The 25,402-nt window shown below is 39.2% G+C and overlaps 1 protein-coding gene across 1 annotated transcript in view; it reads right to left on the bottom strand.

Annotated features, from left to right (window-relative positions):
• Positions 1-25,402, bottom strand: part of LOC117236272 — a 53,781-nt gene that overhangs the window by 19,509 nt on the left and 8,870 nt on the right. The window contains exon 3 of the mRNA XM_033499075.1: positions 664-784. Coding sequence (XP_033354966.1) covers positions 664-784 — 121 coding nt within the window. The remainder of the gene's footprint in view (positions 1-663; positions 785-25,402) is intronic.

Consider the following 25,402-nt stretch of genomic DNA (forward strand, 5'->3'; position numbering starts at 1 on the left):
TCTTTGTACGGTTCGTCTGTGTTGCAGGTTTATTATTACAGACAACACAGTGCTACAAGACGAATCTCATAATTTTCATTGTTATCGTTGAGTGGTTCGCAGCGTTAAAATAAGACAATTTTTCCGTTTGTTTCCTTTTCAATGCTTTTATCATTTATATTTTTCCTACATACTTTTGTTACGCTTGATCCATGCAAAAGAGCTTCTATTATTAAATTATTACATCGACTACATAAAATATTATTTCTCTCAACGTTTAACAGAAAGCTCTTACGCTTTTACAATTATTACGCGTACTGGTTGCCTTCGTTATTTTACACGAACTTTTATTCGTCATTAGCGTACTCTGTAACACGTTAAATCATTAATTTCTTTTACCATAGTATGAGAATTTTGCGCGCGTGTAAAATTCAAGAGTAATTTTTACTTTTTCGCTTTACATTTCAATGTGTTTCGACCAGAGTAATTGTAAATTACGGTTTCATTCTTTTTTTTTTTTTTTACGAAAATGATAACACGCATCGTGTTGTTTCGTGCACAGACGTTTAATTCGCTAACAACGAAGCGGAAGTTCGTCTTTATCAAGATCTAAAAGTATCAGAAAATTAGGTAGTTTACCGTAGTGCATGGTTGAGGGGTTGAAAAGCTTGCTGGAGTACTTACTCGATGGATATATCCAGGGTGGGGTGTGGATATAATCCTTCTGCCATACACGTTATCTCCACCCCATCCTTATTATCTATAGTCTTCTTTCTATACGTAAGATCGAATTTGTCCTCCGTTGCTGGAACAAACAACAAGTTTTATTCGATTAAACGAACGAAGTATTACGGTCCAATTAGTTAAAATACTTTATAAAAAGGAATATATATACTGTAAGCTGTTTTGGAAAGAGAATTGTTAAATTTGACGTTCACATGCATTTACACAAACAACATCGTAAGTTTCTTTTTTAGAAAAATAATAAAGATAATGATATAGCTCGTTTCAATCTTTTCGACTCTGTAGGTAATAGAGAAGTTTAATTCAGAATAGAAGTAATTTTTAATATCGTGCGAAGCGTCTTCTAAAAATTTAATTTTCACAGTCTATTACGATTTCACAGATCTTCTACAAAAAACGAAGCTTTTCGTTGTTTTCGAGATTTATTCAGCCCGTTGCCTCCCTTAAACCGTCGACTCTTATTTTTCCAGTTCTCTGGCTTTTATCTATTTTTTCTACCGTGAGCTTATTGGCATAAGACAAATTGGCAGATAAATTCGACCGTGCACACAGTACAGACGATAAAGCTTAATGTTCGACAATGATTTCCGGACTGTTCGTCTGATTCAGACATATTCGAAAACGGCCAACAGCTATGTCTGTTATTGTTGTAAAAACGACTTTGAAGTTTTATTCGTCGCACGTCCAACAAATTTACCTTCCATAGGCAACACTCTATTTTATTGCAATTTTTATTCAGACGCGTTCGCTTCCGAATATATTTTAAACCGTATCGGAAATCGCTTAATGTATCTCTATGTATTTTCCCCGTAACATATTACATTACGATGAATAAATCCTATGTTTTTCATTTCGTAACTGATTTATTGCTATTTCGTAACTGATATTGTTGTATAAAATACTGTGTGCTAGACTTATCGTTAGATGACTTGACAAATGGAAATGTTTCCTTTCCGCGTGTTTTTAAACGTTTTTAACGAATAATATAAAAAGATATGACATATCTTTTCTGTGACATTTCACTCCCTTCTTAAATGCTAATAGCTGTTTTGTTAAATAATTTTTTAATTTCGTTATCGGTCTATTTTGCCCTAATATTTCCAGAAATTTACTTATGCATCCGACTTTCCTTCTTCCGACCGAAAAATGTATTATACCTTTCTTCCTCTGCGCCAATCATTTATTAATAAATACACGCTCCTTCAATGGTTTGTTATTATATATTAAATATTGAATTCACAATATAATATAAAAATAGTATAAAATTGTAGGACTCGTAGAAAAGACGCGATACTATTTTATTATTCTTTAATCGTTACTTTCACGAGGCGCGCATATTATCTTTCCATTTCAATACAGTTATGATTATGTTGGACGTTGTTTTCAGAAGTTACTGCTTCAAGTTATGTCACAGTTAATGTAGAAGATGATTCGGTAGCCATGTGCGCGTTATCCTAGTTAGACAAATTCTTACATAATTGCTATAGTTTCGAAGATATCTGGGTCGTAGCAATTACTAGATTCATCAATCGTACCATCTACTTATGTATACGTTTATTATAATATATACTTATACTTATATATATTATATATTGCTATTAATATATACGTATACTTATGTAAACGTTTGATTATAATGGTACAGTTATTTTCATCATAAACTGGCATTCGATACAAATTAGCAGAGTTCTAAATCAAGAACTAGTATCACAGAAGTGTAATTTTAATTTTAGCTGGTAAAAAATATCAAAATTATTGTTGCAATAGATTATTGGAGGTGTTCATTTATGATAAAACTTGAAAAATTATTAAACTTGATAGAATTTAAACGGAAAAATCAACTGTTATGACGTTAATAAATTATTATTGTTTGATTGACATTCCGGGATATTGTCAAGTGCATACCATCAGGTATATAAGGAACAAAAGACTCGCGCGCGAGCTCATTTGTGTTACATATCCCACATTGTGAAGATCGAAGAAGAAGACTTTCACCAGGTGAGTTATTAATTTATAACATTTGCGCTATTAATTTACAACTTCTAAGCCATTAGTTTCTAACGTTTAAACTGTCCATTTATAATATTTAAACTATTACTTTATAGCATTTAAACAATTAATTTAGAACATTAAGCTACTACTTTATAGCATTTAAGCCATTAATTTATAACGTTTAAGCTATTAATTTACAACATTTAAGCCAATAATTTGTAATATTTTAACTATTAATTTAAACATTTGCGCTATTAATTTATAATATTTGCGCTATTAATTTGTAACATATAAGGCATTAATTTATAGCATTTAAGCTAATAATTTATAACATTTGAACTATCAGTTTAAACATTTACGCTATTAATTTATAACATTTGCGCTATTAATTTATAACATTTAAGCCATTAATTTATAGCATTTACGCTATTAATTTATAACATTTAAGCCATTGATTTATAACATTTGAACTATTAATTCACAATATTTAAACTATTATTTTATAACATTTAAACCATTAATTTATAACATTTAAGTCATTAATTTATCACATTTGCGCTATTAATTTACAACATTTAAGCCATTGATTTATAACATTTGAACTATTAATTCACAATATCTGGACTATTATTTTATAACATTTAAGCCATTACAACAGCAACATTTTACAACATTTGATTTATTAATTCCTCACAGTTAAACTATTAATTTATAACAATTATACCAATAATATATGACAATGTCCTGCAATTAATTTAAAATAATTATCCTCTTAATTTATAACAGTTATACCATTAATCTGAAACAAGTTTACTATTCATTTAAATCGATACAATCAATTCGTAGCGATTAAATTAATGATTTATTTCGTTTTATTTAATATTAACGATATCCTTGAAGTTTTTGAAATGGTATTTCATTTCTACTCAGTTTTGTCGTTTAATTTTAAATACAGTGTTTAATTTTTCATTCAACTATTTCGTATAAAATCAGTGGAAATGCAAAGTGTATTTATCAAGCGGCTATGGATGGAATGTAGTTCTTCATGTCCGCTTAAGGCCAAGGAATCAACGTCGTATTCATGGAATCAAGGAAGCAAGTGCAATTTAATCGAAGGCAACGAGATCTCATTATCCTTTCATGCGTACTACAATTGCCAAGTCGCATGGTTTGGTTTCTTCGACGATGAGTTCAGTATTCAAACGTGATTACATGGATCCACATACTCTACCTGTTCTAACTAATAAATTTCAATACACGCTATAAAATAATTTTGCATCTTCTGCTTTCGATGCTTAAAAACTTCTTACGTATATGGGACTCGGTAGTTGGTACCGTTTTCCAAATAATGATACGCGAAGTACTATTTCGAATATTAGAAAGTTAATGTAACGTTAATTTTAATATTAGGATTAGATTGTTATTGGAAAACGATATATATTAATATTACAGAGTATTACTATTTGAAAAACGATATCAAACTAAAAGATACTTAATATAGTTTAGATCATCCAAACCTGTTTTGGTGATCTAGATTGGACTAATACCCCCCCACGAGAACATCGTGGAACACCTTAATTAATCGTAAGATAGATACTTATGTTCAGTGCATTGTGAGCCCATTCTGTACAACGATACTTGTCCATCTTGGAACGAAAAATAAAAATCTCTTCTCTCCTGATCCCCTCGTTTACCACACAGGAAAAATTGCTCTCGCGATTTATTGATTTGCGATCCCTCAGTTTTTTTCAAACTCGTTCGCGCGTATTTCGGGTGCATGCGGGTCAACAACGTGCACTAGACAACTCTTTGAATTTGTAAGTCGCCCCAAGGACACCTCTATCTTGACGACTGCCCGACGACTTCTCGACGACTTCTCGACGTTTGCATCGGATCGCGGGAGTTGCCGTCGTGCCGGTGATGTTTGCGAATTTGTTGAGGTACTTTGGTACTCGGACAGGGCCTGCAATTTCACGTTCTCCGTAATCCTGTTGCAGTGACCCCGCAGGGATGGACCCAACTGTTCAGTTGGAGTCTTGCCTTCGTAACTCTGTTTAGCGGTCCGTCCACGGGCCCCGCTTTTTAGTTGGAGTGTTTTAAATGCTGGATCACTGGCATCGGGCGAATTATTGTACGATGTTTGTACCGATCGATGTAATCGTTGTGTAGCGGCACGCGAGCAGGACAATTCAAATGCTGTTGTTGTTTTGTTTCTGAGTATCACGACCGTTAGGCCACAGATATTGCAAGGAGTAATAAACTCCGAGCAAAACAATGTCGCCGCTACTTTCAACCGTCAAACGCAGTCGAGTTCAAACTTTCCGACTGTCCCCCGACCAGTTTAAATAATCAAACGAAATGACGAGCAAGGGAGTTCAGCGATCGCAGCAGAAGCATTCTGACGCATAGGACGTATATACGGAGTTTCTCGAGATAGCGCGTATTTATTTCGTGAGATTTATCATACCTGGACTTGTGCTTTGTGTCGAATTAATTTTTATAGACAATATATATATCTTTAATAAATTGCTCACAAACAGTTAGTCTGTTATTTTGTGATATCCGGTAAGATAGATCCTCTACAGTTGTGTTAGAGATGAATGTTGCGTTGTGTGGGAGACAGATATTGCGTTGTGTAGGCTTTGCTTTACCTTTGCAAGAATTCGTGTAACTGCTGCGTAGGAGATAGGTGTTTCGCGGTGAGATTACAAAATAACTGTCTCTTTACGTGGGCCCATGAAGTAGAATCAGAATTCGACATTCTCGTTAACAGCTTGAATGTCGGAGCCGATGCACGATGTTCAATAATTCATGGGCGGGTCTCGTGCGTAGTCACCTCCTCGTGGTGAGACCTGGTAATTGGCATCCTTTTCCAAAAATTAATCAGTTGATTAATCTTTGGAAAACGATGCCAAGCTAAGAACTACGCACCGGTCCAGTTTGGATCTCCAAAAGCCGCCAAAAGAATTTTGGATGATCTAGACTGGACTGCAACGTGGGACACCGTGGATACCGTCGGTCCAGCGTGGGTCACCAAATGCCGCGAAAGAATTTGGATGATCTAGACTGGACTGCAAACGTGGGACACCGTGGGATACCGTCGGTCCAGTTTGATCTCCCCAAAAGCCGCCAAAAGAATTTTTGGATGATCTAGACTGGACTGCAACGGGGACACCGTGGATACTGCCGGTCCAGTTTGGCCCCAAAAGCCGTGAAAAGAATTTTGGATGATCTAGACTGGACTGCAACGTGGGATACCGTGGGACATCGTTGGACACCGTGGACATCGTTGGACACCGTGGACATCGTTGGACACCGTGGGACATCGCTGGACACCGTGGGACACTGGACACCGTGGGACATCGTTGACACCGTGACACGTTGGACACCGTGGGACATCGTTGGACACCGTGGGACACGTTGGACACCGGGACACGTTGACACCGTGGACATCGTTGGACACCGTGGACATCAAGCTGGACACCGTGGGACATCGCTGACACCGTATCGTTGACACCGTGGGACATCGTTGACACCGTGGACATCGTTGGACACCGGGACATCGTTGGACACCGTGGACACGTTTGACGCCGGGACATCGCTGGACACCGTGGGACATCGTTGGACACCGTGGGACGTCGTTGACCGGACGTCGTTGGACGCCGTGGGACATCGTTGGACACCGTGGACATCGTTGTATACCGTGGGACATCGTTGGACATCGTTGGACACCGTGGGGACATCGTTGACGACCGTGGATTTCACCGTGGAATACCGTCGGTCCAGTTTGATCTCCAAAAGCCGCCCAAAAGCACTTTTGGATGATCTAGACTGGACTGCAACGTGGACACCGTGGGGATACCGTCGGTCCAGTTTGGATCTCCAAAAGCCGCCAAAAGAATGGATGATCTAGGACTGACTGCAAACGTGGGACACCGTGGATACCGTCGGTCCAGTTTGGGTCTCCAAAGCCGCCAAAAGAATTTTGGATGATCTAGACTGGACTGCAACGAGGGACACCGTGGATACCGTCGGTCCAGTTTGGGTCTCCAAAAAGCCGCCAAAACAATTTTCTGGATGATCTAGACTGGACTGCAACGTGGGACACCGTGGATAGCCGTCGGTCCAGTTTAGATCTCCAAAAGCCGGCCAAAAGAATTTGGATGATCTAGACTGGACTGCAACGAGGGACACCGTGGGATACTGTCGGTCCAGTTTGGGCTCCCCGTGCCGCCAAAAGAATTTTGGATGATCTAGACTGGACTGCAACGTGGGACACCGTGGGATACCGTCGGTCCAGTTTGGATCTCCAAAAGCCGCCAAAAGAATTTTGGATGATCTAGACTGGACTGCAACGTGGGACACCGTGGGATACCGTCGGTCCAGTTTGGATCTCCAAAAGCCGCCAAAAGAATTTTGGATGATCTAGACTGGATTGCAACGTGGGGCACCGTGGGATACCGTCGGTCCAGTTTGGGTCTCCAAAAGCCGTGAAAAGAATTTTGGATGATCTAGATTGGACTGCAACGTGGGACACCGTGGGACATCGTTGGACACCGTGGGACATCGTTGGACACCGTGGGACATCGTTGGACGCCGTGGGACATCGTTGGACACCGTGGGACATCGTTGGACACCGTGGGACATCGTTGGACACCGTGGAACGTCGTTGGACACCGTGGGACATCGTTGGACACCGTGGGACGTCGTTGGACACCGTGGGATATGTCTTGACTATGTCGAATCTATTCTGAGCACATTCTGTACAATGATACTTATCTGACTTGAAACGAGATATAAAAATCTATTCTTCTTTTCCACTGAATCTTGTAGTTATTTTGTGCACAAGAGTGCGTCGCGTGAGTCCATTGATTCTTTTAAAAGACCGCGAACCAACGAGTTCGGGCCCCGATCTTCTTTCATTGTTTGTTTATTCAGGCTTCTTCTTGTTTTCAATTTCCTAATAATAATTTTTAAGTACAAAAATAGCAGTATTTTCTAAATAAACGTTCGATAGGAAAAAGAAGAAAATTGTCGAAACGACGTTTCGCTTCTTTACACGCCCCCCCCCTGCCCCTAAACAGCTTTATTTTCAAAGAACCTCCATTTCCACCACTGGACCTTACACGGTTCCTGCCTGATGTTAATCTCCTTGATGATATTCGCTGGGATGGCGCAGCATCTATGGCACGTCCTCTGTTTCTTCGCATCGAACGGTGAGTCGCATGCATTTCTGTTCCTCCGGTCACCCAATCATGTCGTAGGATGAAAGGTCCGAATCGGCACGGGTGACTGGTTGTATTACGTAGAATTTTTTGCGAGCATAGTGACCGCGGGTATTTTTTATACCCGTGAGTAGTAACATTCTTTTTTTAAATTTATTAGTTTAGGATAGGTCTTCTTGCACAGCGCGATTATAGTAATTAGTTTTTTAATAATTAGGTTAAACATATACACTTGAGAATATATTCGTGTTATTTAGAAATATGCATGTTAATATTCCGTATGAATATTTGCAAATGGCAAATATCTACACGAATATACCTGTATGACATGAATATACTTGATCTTAAGCAATCAATTGATTGTGACAATATTAAGTCACGTTCGTTTATTTCATTTCGGTTGGAATTTAAAATATGAGTTAAAATTCACTTTTTCCCGTACAAGAATGTGTGAAATTTTACGTGCAAGAAGACACTTCGCGACAGGCAGATTTTTTAATCAAAGCAATAATTTTGAACACTGCTTCTGCATTTTCGAGTATGTGCTTTGATAAAGAGATCGCCTGAGATTATTTCTTTCTCAGTAATATATTTAGAGTCAATTATTCCATTTCATCGAGTATTTTTCTATTAACGCTACCTTTTTTGCAATATTAAAATTTTGTTCTAATTTATTAAATTAATAAAGTAGAGTTACTTAGTTACTATTAAATTAATAAAGTGGATTTAATCAGAAACGAAATAGTAAAATATAAAATCAAAGGACGTTAGTCCGTTAAATAAAAATTACACAAACTAATCATCTTTTTAGATCAGGATTTTCAGGTTTAACCCTTTCCGTGCCCATTGTCAAGACCCCATTCACGTGCCCAGGTGCTACTTGAATGGGAGAAAGACATTGGGCACGATGAACTAGAATTAAGTAATGTAATAATTTCTCAGCGACTGACGACGTGTTAGTGTATCGTGCACGACGTATTTTCCACGTTATGTGTGTGTGTTGTTAGGCCGTGGAATTGCGTCGCTTTTTCTCATTCCTTAAAACTTCAAATATTAAAAATGTCGAGACATATATCGATTCAATTTACGCCTCGATTCAATCACAATTTTTGATAATATCATCCACGCGATTAAGTGTAACCACGCTTTTAATATTGCCGTAAATTACAATTATAATTCCAAGTTTACTTACATTTATTTTAACGATATCATTTCCTCAGACGTGTTTTATCGCGTCTTACGCAATGGTCACTAGCCTTCGTCAGTCGATTTCAGGAAAACGGTACGTACCTTAGAGTGTGCATGATGTGTGTTAAGCTCGGGTGTCGGAGGCATCCCGGGACGTCCTCTCTAGTGTAGGACCTTTGCGCCCGAGCGTTTGTGTGAGAACCGTGGAGCGAGTGTGTTGGTGTGCCTGTTTTGCCATTTTTAAATATAGCGCTAGGTAGGATAGGTAGTATACTTTCTGGTATGTCTGTTAATTATAAGTAGGTAGGGCCGGGCAGGTTGGCACAGTCTCTGGTCGGGTAGGCGCGTTTTCGCGTGACCAACCTGTTTCTGGAAATTTATTCGAAAAATCGACGGTGAAACTGGCACGAATAGAGCATGCTCTCGTCTCTGGTTTTGCCTTTCGATTTTTCGAATTTCGCGGTCGCGGTCGCGAATGGGTCGAAACGAACGTTTATCGCTCGAGCACGCACATGCGAGTGGGCAACGATCACTGCTGTGATCGTTGGTCAGTCCATGTGCACTTCAATCAGCTTCCGCGGTTTATATTTTTATTTTCAAGTTTTTTTTTTGTTTGCGATTTAGAAGTCTCGAGCTTAGATGTAAGTTTCAGCGGGCATTGCGCCCGAAGAAAGAAGAGGCTATAAGCCGAAGAGGCCCGGCAAACTGCCACTCAAGAGGGCAACTATTAATGACTCCCCATACTCTGGGTCATCCAGAGCATGGGAAGTCATTATCGTTACTACTTTGTCACTATGCTCGCTTTTAGTATTTGTAGTAGTACTAGTAGTAGTAGTCTTTGCTTTTTTGACCGATGTATATATCGGTCCATCGTCCCATTGGGCAAATCGCGGTTTTTCTTATTAGTGTTGCGACAAATTAATTACGGGTTGTGTTAGAGTTGCGAAATAACATCGCGGTTTTTCATTAGCGTAGCGAGAAAATGATTACGGTTTGAATTAGAGTTGCGATAAAATGATAATCGCGTTTGCTTTAGAGTTGCGAATTATGATATCGCGATTGCTTTTTGAAATTTTTATTATGAATTTTTAGAACTTTTTAGAAAATTGTACGCATCAGCATTTATCCTGTTTTCTATTATTTAAAATTAGATGATAAAAATGTTAGTTTTGAATTAATTTTATGGTATTACAAGTTGTAATATCAGAATATGTGAAGTATCTTTTTCATATAGTAAATAGTAATTTTCATTGAATTCGCTTTAAGAATTAGCGTTGCAATATTGTTCCATCGCGAGTTCTATTTATTATTTCCGTTAGCGTTGCGATAATGAAAGATCGCGTTTTCTTAAGTAGAGTTGCGTTTACGAAATGCCCAAACTCTCCGACTGCATTTGTCGGATACTGGATCACACGATACAGTTACAAGAACTGTACAAGTGTGATCGTTCATCTGCAACCTCCTAAATGGTTGCACTGCAAAATGTCAGGCCCCCACTCGCGATTTTTCTTATTAGTGTTGCGATAAATTAATTACGGGTTGTATTAGAGTTGCGAAATAACATCGTGGAGTTTTATTAGTGTCGCGAGAGGATGATTACGGTTTGAATTAGAGTCGCGATAAAATGATAATCGCGTTTGCTTTAGAGTTGCGAATTACGATATCGCGATTGTTTTTTGAAATTTTTATTATGAATTTTTAGAATTTCTTAGAGAAGTATACGTATCAGAATTTATCCTGTTTTCTATTGTTTAAGATTAGATTATAAAAATGTTGATTTTTAATTAATTTTATAATATTGCAAAAAGCAATACGAGAATATTTGAAGTAGCTTTTTCATATAGTAAATAGTCATTTTCATTGAATTCACCTTAAAAGAGTTAGCGTTGCGATAATGAAATGATCGCGTTTTGTTAAGTAGAGTTGCGTTTACGAAATGCCCAAACTCTCCGACTGCATTTGTCGGACACTGTTCCTGGATCACACGTACAGCTGCAAGAGCTGTACAAATGTGATCGTAGATCGGCAACCTCCTAAATGGTTGCACTGCCATTACTCGCTATTAGTGTTGCGTATTGCTTAAATACGAGTGCGTAGATTTATATTTATTAGCGTTGCGTATCAAATTTCGCGAATTTTGAGAGTTTTTTCCTTTTTTTTTTTAATGATAGATTAATTGAAATTGCAGATATAAAACGAAGCACTCGTCGCGTTTGATTTTGGGAATTTCCTGATTAATAAATATTAGTAGTAAATTAATTTAAATTCAATTACATACATGAACATTTCATAGTATATTAAATATGTATGCTAGATAACCAAATGATTTTTCTTTCATTGTCTGATTATTCAGGCTTCTCCCTGTTTTCCTATTTTTAAAGGAAGTATATTGCGGTCACGTTGGAGTATATAACTTTTCGATATTTTCATAAGTTTAGTACAACGAGTCGTACGTCTCTTCTGCAAGACTCTAAATTGTATATGCAGTGTCAATAGTTTCATTTCCATACTTTCGTTCCAAGTTAGACAAATGTATCTTTGATACAGAATGTTGCCAGTACGGTACCGAATTATTGTACAATGTTTGTGCTGATAGATGTAATCGTTTTCGCAGATTAATCAGTTGATTAACTTTTGGAAAACCACAACATCCATAAGTACAAACATTGCACAATAATTCAATACCAAGCTAAGAACCACGCTAATACAGTCCAGTTTGGATTACGAAAAGCCACGAAGAGAATTTTGGATAATCTAAACTGGACTGCAACGTGGGACGCCGTGGGACAGCGTGGGACGCAATTCGACACCGTGAGACGCCGTTGGACACCGTGGGACATCGTCGGTCCAGCATGGATCACCAAAAGCCGCGAAAAGAATTTTGGATGATCTATACTGGACTGCAACGTGGGACATCGTCGGTCCAGCATGGATCACCAAAAGCCTCCAACAGAATTTTGGATGATCTAGACTGGACTGCAACGTGGGACATCGTTGGACATCGTTGGACATCGTTGGACGTCGTTGGACGTCGTTGGACAACGTTGGACACCGTTGGACAACGTTGGACACCGTTGGACAACGTTGGACACCGTTGGACACCGTTGGACACCGTTGGACACCGTTGGACACCGTTGGACACCGTTGGACACCGTTGGACATCGTGGGACATCCGTGGGACATCGTGGGACACCGTGGGACATCGTGGGATGCGTGTTTTCTTAGTCTTAATTAATCGTAAGGTAGATACCTATGTTAAGTGCATTGTGAGCTCATTCTGTACAACGACATTTATCCATCTTAGAACGAAAAAAAGAAAAATCTCGTCTCCCTTCACTCGCTTACCACACAGTACTTATTGTACTCGCGATTTATCGGTTCGCGATCACTCAGTTCTTTCAAACCGTAGCGTGACGTACTCGCTCGCGCGTATTCCGCGTACGTGCGGGTCAACGTGCACTGGACAACTCTTTGGATTCGTAAGTCGCCCCAAGGACACTTCTGTCTTGGTGACTGCTCGACGACTGCTCGACGTTCGCATCGAATCGCGGGAGTTGTCGTCGCGCCGGTGATGCTAGCGAATCTGTTGGGGATTCAGTCGTGGATCTGCAGTCCTGTCCGATTGGTACTTTGGTACTCGGTCAGGGACCTGCAATTTCACGTCCTCCGTAATTCTGTTCGGGCCCGCGGGAGTGGACCCCATTGTTCAGTTGAGGTCAATGCCTTCGTAATCCTGTTCAGCGGTCCCTCCCCGTGAGTGGACCCCACTGTTCAGTTGAGGCCTCTTGCCTTCGTAATCCTGTTCAGCGGTCCATCCCCGGGTTCCACATGTGCAGTTGGAGTGTGTTAAGTTGCTGGCCTATGTGCTGGATCCACGGCTGAATTACCCGTGGATCACTAGCATCATCGGTCGGCGCCATCGACCGCGACTCGTGTAAGTTTCGAACGGCGAAACAGGAATCGAGTTACGGTCAATTCTTGGGCTTTCCGCTGAACCTCGGGGTTATCTCGTGTACGGGGGTACGTCGTGTAGGTTTGTTAGTTCTTTCGAGAGATCGCGATCTCGTTCGTTTCGGGCGCGCCGCGATTTTTTCCTTTATCATCTGATTCATCGGGCATTTTCTTGTTTACCCATTTTTAAGGGATACTTATTGAGATCACGTTAGAGTTTATAACTTTTCAGTATCTTCAATATCTTACAGTGTCGCAAAAATAGAACGATAACTATTTTAGTACAGCGACTCGTATGTCCCTTCTGCGAGACACGAAATGGTATATACAGTGTCAGTAGCTACATTTTCTTCCTTTCATTCCAAGTTAGATAAATGTGTGTTTGATACCGAATGATGCCAGTAGGGATGCGAATTATTGTACGATATTTGTACTGATCGATGTAATCGTTGTGTGGGAGATGGATGTTGCGTTACGTAGGCTTTGTTCTACGTTTGTAAAGATTCATGTAAGCGCTGCGTTGGAGATATGTGTTTCGCAGTTAGGCTACGAAACAACTATCTCTTTACGCAGGCCCATGATCAAGTAGAGTCAGAACTCGACATTCTTGCCAATAGGTTGAATGTCGAGACCGATGCATAATGTTAAATAACTCATGGGCGGGTCTCGTGCGTAGTCACCTCCTCGTGGTGAGACCTGGTAATTGGCATCGTGTTTCAAAGATTAATCTGTTGATTAATATTTGGAAAACGATACCAAGCCGAGAACTACGCAACAGTCCAGTTTGGATTACCAAAAGTCACGGATAGAATTTTGGATGATCTAAACTGGACTGCAACGTGGGACATCGTTGGATACGGTGGGATATCGTTGAACACCGTGGGTCACCGTTGGACACCGTGGGTCATCGTTGGGCACCGTGGAATGCCGCTGGACACCGTGGAATGCCGCTGGACACCGTGGAATGCCGCTGGACACCGTGGAATGCCGCTGTACACCGTTGGACACCGTGGGATATGTCTTAACTATGTCAAGTCTATCGTGGACCCATTCTGTACAGTGATACTTATCTGACTTGGTACAAAATACAGATATCTATTGTTTTTTCTATTATTGTTTCCTTTTTGACTCTTATCTATTATTTTATGTACTGGAGCATGTCGCGTGGCTCCATTGATTTTTTCGAAAGATCGCGAACGAAAGAATGCGCCGCAATTTTGAATTTATTGTTTGATTGATTGCTGTTTCTCTTTGACTTCTTCCTATTTTTTAAGGGAAATTTAGTTCAGACATCTCGGAGTTTATAATTTTTCGAGATTTTCAGAAGTTTAGTGTCGCGAAAATAGAATAGTTAAATAGTCCCTTCCCTTTCATTTTATTACATTGAGATTAGTACGTTGATCAAGTAAGCAGATATTTAGATTTTTACGTAGATGTGATTTATGGTTAGGTAGGCTACTTTGAGGTTGTAATCTAAGTAAGTAGGTAAGGTGTAGGTAGTAAATAGGTTGATATAGTAGTAAGAAGTATAGCATGGTAGTAAAAGCATGGCATCTTAGTAAAAGCATGGCATCGTAGTAAAAGCATGGCACTGTACATTTCATATATTATGTAGTAGTTAATTTTATATGGCACATATTTCATCCTATTCTCTTGTCCTCTTTGTTTAACTCTTGATTATAATTAATTATTATAATTCTTAATCGTAATCAATTAGCTTTCACTTTGACGACAATAAAAGTCGAAAATTTTGATTTACATATATATATACATATAAAACAGTACCCTATACAAAATTACAATTAGATTAAAATTTAATTTAATCTTTAGATTTCTGGTTTTTACGAATTCTAGTCAGGTTTCTAGTTTTCTCATCGTTTTTTCTTATTAAATCTCCTTTTGCTGTTTGTTTCGAACATTGCGTAAACGCATACCAAAAGGAATATTTATTTGACGATGAATAAATTGTATTATTTTCTTGCGTAAAAGAAGGGTGAATGGGCCACGGATAGGGTAGGGTCTTCATCTGCACCCACCTCCTCGCGGTGAGACCCAGACATATTTGATATACAATTACTAATTGTATCATTATACAGCAAGACAATTAACTGTATAACTGATACAATTATTAATTATATGGCAAGTAATGCGAGCTAATTGGCCGCGACGTTTCTAAACTTTCTATGAACATTGACGGTTCGAGGATCACTTTGCACTCCACTTTCTAGGCTAACCTCCTTTCGTTCGTGTAAGTTTGCTCGCGTGCAGGGATATTTTGACCGATTTTTAATTGTCAATAACAAAAAAGAAAAAAAAAACAAAGCCGAAAACGCTATCTTATTATTTTTGATTTTTATCTTATTTCAAGAATCAGCCTTTAAATTTCCTGACACCTGTAGCTCACTCTGTATATCATTAAATCATCGATTTCAAATATAATAATTTGATATGAAGTTTCAAAGATTTCAATCGAGAAATTTTTATCGCTCTTCTCCGCGATATTGGAAATATTGGAAGTATTGGAAAGAGAGTGTATTCGAGTTTATGTTCATACAGCTCTATGCGACTATTTTTGCGAATAGTATATGTTCCAAAATATTCGAATACGTTCTTTAATTGTTGGAATAATAAAAAGAAATAATACGGAGAAAGTGGCAAGCGGTAGACAAGCCGAAGCAGAGGTAACAAAACTGAAGGCGTACGCAAATGTAACTGCCAATACTTTTTACGCCGGTACACTTGGAGGAAACTCCGCGACATGTACGTTCCATTAGCTCTAAATCGAATCCTTCGTCCACACCTGTTCGTTTTTTCCACATCTCGCGTCCCACGGTCAATTCTAATTTAAGGCGGACATTGTTTCAAGGAATTTCGTGAGTCTATTTGCGACGAGAATTCGACTGGCCTCGAGGCGTGTCACCGCTACACAGAACAGGCGTCTGTCTACGAAAGAAATCAACGAAGACGAAGAAAAGTTAAATTCGCTCTTCTCTCGTTTGCCGAATAATGTAATTCAGGAAACGAACGAACGACAGAACGATAACTTCGATAACACAATCGGTTTTCGGAGAATACAGGAAGTCCTTTGTCCGAAATATCCGGATTCCTTTAAAACCTGGCCAACTTGCGCTTAACGAAACTTTTCGGTAAAAGCAACGGTATTTGCGTGAATATAGAGGGCTAGTCACTTTGGATACTTCCTCTGTGCATCTGCATTGTAGATTGTCTGAAACAATTTCAGTTTCACGAAGTATCGCTACAAAGTGATTTTAACCCTCGACAGATACTACGGAGTTCGAGTGACCCACATTGCTTCAAAGTGCACCACCTACGTAATTGACTATAACGATTGTCCACCTGCAGTTTCCTATGTCTTGTCCTCGATCTGTAGCAAATTTTGGTCAAACTTCGAGAAAGGAGAATTCCTAGAAGATTGCAACTACCGACCATCGACGTCGATACGATGCTTCCTATAATTTGGATTAATTGGCTTCATCGACGTATCGACTGTAGCGGCACATGATTAGAGGACAATTCAAATCATGTTGTTGTATTGTCTTGGAGTATCAAGATCGTTAGGATACACTTAATGTATGAAAGAATAAACTCCGGACAAAACAACGTGCTACGTGTAACCGTCGAACAAAGACATTTCCCGACTTTCCCTCGACCAGTATAAATGAACGAACGCAACCGAAAAGAGTCGAGTATATACCCAGTATCTATCAGCATCTACGAGTTATCTGCGAGCGATTATACACTGTCTAGCGAATACGTTTGTACGAGCGTCTCACGACATTACTTATGTGGCGGATCGGTACCAACAGGACGCCGACAGGTCGAGGCATCAACGCGGTCGTAACACCTCCCGGGCGATCCGTGGGTACCAACCGCCAACGCCAGAGGGCTACTACGACGACAACGAGTCTGTCTGTCTCGCTAGTGGTCGAATATACGGTGTCACGATACAAATACCGCACCTAGCGAGACTCTCTCTACGTCTAAGGCAGGGACTATCGGGTATAGCCTTACTGACGAGTCCACCGGTAGTCCCAGGACGAAACGCGAATTCTCTTTTCACACGGCAGGGCCATAACACCGCCAAACTTATTTATTTAATTATTTCAAATATATTTGACGAGTTGCAACAGCAAGTTCTCGTTACCTATTTACCAATCCTCTACAAATCTTCTACACGACCAATTCATTCCACTACTAATTTCATCGTTTGTCATATTCCATCTTGTCAAGATCGGAAGAAATTATTAGAATTGCACGAAGGAATAAAAATAATATCAGCAGTCACTGTACGAGTCTCTTGGAAACCAAACCCATCAGCTTTTTACGGCTTACATAAATTTCCACTTTTCTTTCTGGAAGTACGTACGATGGAGATGTCGAGTTCTTAAGTTAGCCCAGTAACTGGCATATTAAGAACAACGTTAAAACTTTTGTATCGCGTGAAAGGCAAGCATAGAGTCCACCACCTGATCCTTCCGGATCAGGATGAAACCGATGTCACCCACGTCAGTTATATGGCACCTATTTCAACGATGCACCGGATGACTGGAGTAGCCGGAACGTTGAGTCAGGCGATCGATTCTTTCAGACATCGTTAGAAGACGATGTAATTGCAACGAAATGATTTGAGACGGCTGTGCAGGAATCGAACATTCAATTTCGCGCGAGCTATTAACGGCTGGCAAAGGCAGAGGAATTTACGATCGTCCATCGAATCGAGACACGGCACACAGGATCTGCAGGTGGATATTTCGAGGCGGCCACACGTACTGCAATGAAAATAAAAAGGTAATAGTAATGGATACACCGTGTGCTGCTTCAGGTGGAAGACGACGTTGCATTATCGCGATAATGCTACACGTTTCTCAAGCCTCTCTCCTTCTCTCTCTCTCTCTCTTCCTTATTTCTGCAGTTCTGTTTTCTCGTTCCACCTCCGGCTCCGTTTCATTGCGACGGTTGGCAAGTTTTATTTTTCGTGAACGAGTAGCCGGCGCGATGCGCGGCTAGGAAAGTAAATGCAGCGGGGGGAAAATAAATTGCGCACGTGTCATCGTGACAGAAAAGTTCAAATTATATAGCTTCCGTGGCGCTGTTATGCTCGTGTCATCGACAAAGAAAGCCCAGACGTTGAGCCGCCGCATCGATCTAGGTAGCAGCTCAAAAGTGAATTCTGCCATGGACCAGGATAGTCCTGTTCGATCTCGTTGTATTTTTATCTCTTCCCTTTTTCTTTCTTTTCTCTTTCTGTTCTCGTCCCTTTTCTCTCCCTCTCTCTCTCTCTCTCTTTCGCTCTACCGTTGCTTCGAAGATTGAAAGAAGGTTTTAAGTTGAATTTCCTGGTTGTGGGATGAGGTACACTTGTGCGGATAAGTGGTCCTTTTATTTTCCCTTTTTTACTTTGGTATTTACCTTCAAGAAGCCATACCGACATCCCATGTACGAGAAATATAGATATATTTTGATACTCTGAATCGTATCGGATATTGGAGATATAATAAAGAATAAGAGCTTGTTAACAGAAAAACTTGTCGTTTAGCGAGCAATCGAATGAATAGTAAAAGAGATCTTGTAAAATCTGCAGATTGAGGATAAAATTTTGTCGCTCTGGCGTTAACGAAATAAAGAATAAAGTGGAAAATGATAATTCATTGAAAGAATCTCTTTATCAGCCAATAATTTACATCTAACTTTTTAGTATAAAGGAAACTGTTCCGTAGCTGTACAGAATCCGATAGCGTATCCAATAATATTGCTTTGAGTATCCGCAGCGGTATATAGGGTGTCTTAAAATGGAACATTTTATATACATTCGAGCGGAAAATTATCCTGTAACTTGTAGAAGCAAATTGAAGATGTGGAATACGATTTCTTTTATCTGAGGCCTCGTTCTAAAAAAAAGCAACTTGAAATAGAATAAATCGTCGATGGTTAAACGTATTACCGATTAGGGTTTAGTTATTTACCTGCTTTTAAGTTCAAGTACTCCGTGTATTTTAAACTCAACTTTCTTTAAGACAAAGTTTGAAACGAACAAATTTTATTCTATTTCCCAAACTTCCCTTTTTTTCATGTAGGATAACATTTTGCTCGAGTTAGAAGAATACCAGTTTTGAAACATTCTGTATAGTAATTTCGACGAATACAATAAAAATCTACGACGACAGAATCATTGAATATTTACTATACCTTTGAGAAATTATTTGTTTGTGATCGTAGTTATATTTTATTTAAATCAGAATGTTGACCAGCTTGAACAGACTGATTCACAATATGCTCTCGTTAAATACTTGATTTAAATTTCCGTCCAGTCTGTACATTTTTCGTTGGCTGATAAATGAAAATGCGCGAGGACCTGTATGATTACAATCTTCTTGGTTGCATTCGTGTCAGTTGTAAAATTTAATTAATTCGAATATGTAAGGCTTACAGCGGATTCTGTTTATTTGCAACGGATAATTAATCGTCGTTAACAAGCTTCCCTTGCTGCTGTTTATATAACGTTTCATAATATCTATAACGTTTGTAAATGAAATACTAAATCGATACGTTTATTGAAATTGTGGTAATCAATGGGTTTATCAAGTTGTAGATATCGCTTGCAATTCGTTAAATAAAATTAATGTGTCGCGATAATTGTTTCTACGACTACTGAAATTTAATGGTATCGTAACAATGCAAAAAAGAAAAAAAAGAAAAACGCAAAGGAGTTCTATTTTAAAAGGATACGAAAGAATGTCGAGAAATAGAAAATTCGAAATACGAGTAATAAGGTAAAAGAATATATATCGATGTAAGAATGAAAAACATTTGTGAAGCTTTGAATACGAAATTAATCTCGAAACGAACGTGATAATTAATTGATTAAGAGAATCTACGACCCCCGTAAATATTTATGGAACGTGATATATGCACAATGTTTGCATGTAAGTAAGTAGTGGTAGATAGTTTTGCGAATTACATGGAAGTTTGTGCGGGAAGTGAAATCTTTGCTCAGAAACTTGCAAAATTAGGGAAGTACTTGCGAATATACCGATACGGTTTTAATGATTTTCTATTGGGCTGGCAACTAAGCGATTGCGGATTTTGTTATTAGATGGTAATGGCAAAATCCGCAATTACTTAGTTGCCAGCCCAATACAAATACAAAAGCAAATTTCTCTGTAAAACCGATAATCGCGACGTAAATTACAAAGCACGCCGTAATATTGTCTCAATCCTGCTCTGAAAAAGAAAGAAAAAAGAAGAAAATGAAGCTTGTGAAGAGATACTACACGAACCTTTCATTTCGCTATATATTTTCTCAGTGATGCGACAAACCAAACAGAAAAAATAGAAGATCGGTTGAAACGGAAAGACGATGAATAGAATCTTTCCTAGGATGAGACTTTTTGATTTCTTTTTAAGAATGAAGTTTCGTTAATCGAGACAGGAAACTGCACAGGAAAGCAACATTGTTGTTAGTTCGTAGTTAGCTTGAAAAACAGGAAGAATGAGAGTTTAATCAGATTGGACGATGGAACTGTCTAAAGAGAGATATTATGAGTCGTCTGAGAGCTTTAGAGTCTCGATGTTGGAAAATGAACGAGGCCGCTTGGGTTTAACGCGATATTAAATTATCGAGTATAAACGCTACGTTTAGCGATCCACCTGTTTTCTAGCGTAATTCTGATCTTTACCGACACGTGCGAAAACAAAGCAGCTGAAAATGAATTCATTGCACGAAGGAAATATCCGGCGTAAGTGCCGGAAGCAGATTATAATTATGCAGATACGTTCTTCCCAGATATCGTCTTCTTCGTCCTCGATTTATTTCACAGTGGATCCGTTCGCAAACGTTGATGATATTGTCTACGACCAATAAAAAAGGATCACGGTTAAACGTTTTGTTTAGTCGTTCGTTTATTTGGGAAAAAATTGTTGAAAACGCTGCACTTGTTGTTCAATGCAAATCTACTCCTATTGTAGCGTTACTCTATATCAATTTATCGAGAGACACGAATTCAATCCTGAATCAAGTGTCCTACGTGTACTAGATGCAGTATCGAAACTGACTATTTTCTCGGAAACAAAGGCTTGTGAAAAATTCACCCTTTCATCTAGAACAGATTTGGATTATTGAACAATTATATACGACGTCTATTGTTTTCTATGATTTCATTCTACCGTATACCGTAAGCTTCTCCGTTCATTAAAAATCAAACTTTCGTCTAACTTTAGCGTAGCAAGTAATTCAGACTGTACGATTGATTTGTCGAATTGGAACAAAACGAAGCGTCACTGTATCCCATCCGTAGATTGAGATACATAAAAGCCTCGATTAACATTAGAACTACCACATCAGTCAAATTCACTGGTTTTACAATCTTATTTGAAAATTCCTACTTCGTGTTATACTTTTTCCCCTACAATGATGTAACGACTTTCGTAACGATAACTAAAAGAATAATATTTTTAAGAATTTTATTTTATTTTTTATGTATTCAAACTGAAAATAATTTCGTATCAAGGCTATTTATACCAATACCTGTTAAAATGACTGGTACTTGTCGAAGTGTAAAAGGATCCTGCGATCCGTTTATCGAACTCTGATTAACCAGTTTCCTGGTTTTCTGCAACTTGTCACACGTTTTGAAAATTTTTACTGCGTATCATTTGGTATGATGATATCAGTTATCAGGAAAATTCCTGATCGATCGCTAGATTGTTAGAATTTAATCTCGGAATTAAGATTAATAATCCGTGGAAGACACAATGTTTGTGTTGAAATAATATTACGTGATATTTATTAAACAATTATTACAGGGAATATAAATGGGTGTTGTGGAATGTAGACAGTTGGCTAGTTATTCTCAGACTGATTGGCTTAGTGACCCATGACCCTTGTGAAGGTTTTGAACCCCACTCTCTATGCAGTAATGAGTGTGACCTGTGTGGATGCCTGTGTGGCGTCACATGTGCCACAGAACCTTCTAGTAGCTTCTCCACGTGCCCAATGTTCCATCCATATCCTTACATCTCACGAACGCATGTTAGTGGGGATATCGCTGGGCAACGAAGGGAAGAATCCTCGTCTGTATGCGATTAATATCGTTGTATTCCAACATAAATGCTGACGCTAGAAATACCATACCAGTCAAAATGACTGGTTCTACGATTTTTTTTATAAATGTGCTAACCCTCGTTTGTAGTTGTAAAAATGTACTACTACTATAACATGGAATTCTTTCTGCAAGAAAGTAATAAATCAATAAATATAAAAATATTCCATTATTAGGTATTTCTTTAAAAAGTCATTTTCACTGGTTTTGGTAGAAACAGCTTCGTGTTAACTATCGGTAGTTCTAGTGTTAAGGTTTGGCAAAGAAAAATACATTAGTGAAATTTTGATAGAAAGATGGTTGTTGAGTCTCATAACGACATGTATCACGGTCAGACCCAACCGCTATTTTTTGAGAAATAGGTTTTTAGTACTACGATCGCCTGCGTGTTACCGCTCAAACGGTAATTTTACGGATTTGCAGTAGCATGTATTTTTAATTTTAACACTTTTCCATAGCTCAATAACCGAAACCCTGTTATAAACCTCAGAATTTCCAATCCGTCATGCAACGACGAACCTCATGGTTCTCACAACATAACTCGCACGCTCTCGAATATTTCTGTAGGGGTGCGCGTTCAACTACTTCGACGAACACTCCCACAGAGCACTGGGTCTTGATCTACCCCCTTACAAGGGCGTAACGTGCAATGGAGGGGAGGATACGAGGTATAAAGAACGAGGAAAGAGGCAATCGTTGGTCAGAATAGTCAGAATGTACGGTCACGTCGGAATAAGCAAAATCAGTTAGAATCGCAATGTTAAAACAAGCATATACATATATAATGGAACACACGAATACACTGCAGTTTGTGTATAAATATAGTGAAAATTCATAACCAAATCGGTTCAACGATCAATCTCCTCCGATCACACAACACGAGAACGAATGTGATCGGTTACAGCCCTTGATCGGACGCGCACCCATTCGCTCGATTCTATAGCGATGGTTCTGATTGAATTTTTGTGGCCCGACAAACGTGTCTACGCTTGCTGCATTTAAATAGTTTTGGAAAAATGGGAAAAGACTATCTTTTGGTAGGATGAAAAATGGAAATGAATTTTTCATTCATCCCTTTGTAGTTTCTCATGGGACGTTAACGCGTCTAAACTGTCCTTCGTCACCGATTTGATCGTAAGCACCTCGGAAAAAGGTATGAAATCTGTAAAAATAGTAGGATGTTGGTTCATGAGAGAGAAACGACGGTATAAAGAGAAGCTTTGACCAAGTAGAAGAGGGATTATAAGAAAGGAAGATACAGGGCGAAAGATTAATTTCACGGGATCAGGTATCTCAGCTGGCGAGACTCAGATGGTTCAAGTTCATCTTGGAGGGTAGAAGTTTTCATGGCTGGGCAGCGTTTTCTTTAGTAAAAGCGTGTGGATTAACTTTCATGTAGAAATGGAAGTTCGTAGAGAGAAAAGAAACAGAAAATTACTGGCGACTTGTACCATCCTAACGAAACAACTTGAAACATTTTAAATCGAGCCTCCGCCCTGCAAACGTTGGTGGTTGGGCTGAAAGCATTAAAATGCTTGAAAGTTCCAACTCGAAAGTTAAACGTACGCTTTCTACCACTTGTATGTACACGATGCGAAGGAGGCAACGGTGTAACAGATCGGAATGAAACTTTGAGCTGTTTGTCGAGTCTCGGTCGGCCAGCTATTCCCATTTCATACGAAATAACGACGATTCAATGAATTTATTAACCTGCTGTTTGCTTGTAAATTTAAATCCGCGTGCTTGTAATACGTATCTTGTTGTTGCGAATTATCGACTAAAGAGCAACTGGTCAGGTCAAATCGATCGGTCGATATCGCGTACCTCGAATGACTTAACGACTCAATGACCTAATGACTTAAGGTGGAAGAGGTTTAACAGATCGAATAATCTGGTAGATCTAGTTGTTTCGACCGTTCGCGGAGAGGCGCGATCTCGAAGAAGCGCGTCAACGGGAGTCGCAAATTCCCATTACGATTCGAATAATCGATGCCACGAATAGATCGATCCCCTATTTCGATTAGGATAATAGGGGTGGTCGAGTGAGTATAACGCTGATTTTAACAGGTTATAATATATATATTTCTAACAATTCAATAACTTCAATATTTGATACAATTGTGAGTATGTTGACTGCCAAACTGCGAGCGAGTGCGGCCTGAGACTCTTTTCGTATCGGCGACTGTGTCTTGACTTTCACTGTTGTCGAGATTCGACTCTGACTTGGTGACTGTGTCTTGACTTTCACTGTTTTCGAGATTCGACCTTGACTTGGCGACTATGTCTTGACTTTCACTATTGTCGAGATTCGACTCTGACTTGGCGACTGTGTCTTGACTTTCACTGTTGTCGAGATTCGACCCTGACTTGGCGACTGTGTCTTGACTTTCACTATTGTCGAGATTCGACTCTGACTTGGTGACTGTGTCTTGACTTTCACTATTATCGAGATTCGACTCTGACTTGGCGACTGTGTCTTGACTTTCACTGTTTTCGAGATTCGACCCTGACTTAGCGACTATGTCTTGACTTTCACTATTGTCGAGATTCGACTCTGACTTGGTGACTGTGGTGATTTGACTTCTGTCGATCGACTGTCTTCGACTTGGCGACTGTGATAACTGACTTTTATTGACTCTTCGCTCTCGTGTTATCACGCAGGAAAGCTGTGGGTGGGTGGGTTTTAGATACGAAGAACGCGGATTCGTTGCTGACACTTTTCGTTAGACAAGTGAGGGTAAGCCCATTGGTTATGACCAACGTTAATGAATGAGAATAGGTGGAGGAAGCCTCTTACCAACGTGGCTCGTGTGTAACATTCTTCACGAGAAAACCCGCTTTTCCGTAATTTGTAAGAGCGCACAATAAACCTATGGACTGTTCTAAGGACCATTCATAAAACAAAATACTTACAGGATTATCGATTCCTTCAAGCGAAAAGGACTACCTTAAAAACATTAACTTCAAAGTGTTTACGTTCTATGGTGGGCCCTTAGGTTTATTCAGAGTCTGAATAATGACACGTGGACTATTGATGGTCGGGCAACGAGGGATGGTGTGCGAATTGTTTCACGCGACATAACACTAGTAGATCTAGTAATCTAATAGATCAACTAGTTAGAGTAATCCAGCACTGTTCTATAAAATTTGCACTTTTTATATAAAAGTAAAGTGTGATGTTATGAACACGGCGGTGGTAAGATC

This window comes from Bombus vosnesenskii, unplaced genomic scaffold, assembly GCF_011952255.1.
Source record: "Bombus vosnesenskii isolate JDL3184/JDL3185 unplaced genomic scaffold, Bvos_JDL3184-5_v1.1 scf7180000013348, whole genome shotgun sequence".
NCBI classification, from domain to species: Eukaryota; Metazoa; Arthropoda; class Insecta; order Hymenoptera; family Apidae; genus Bombus; species Bombus vosnesenskii.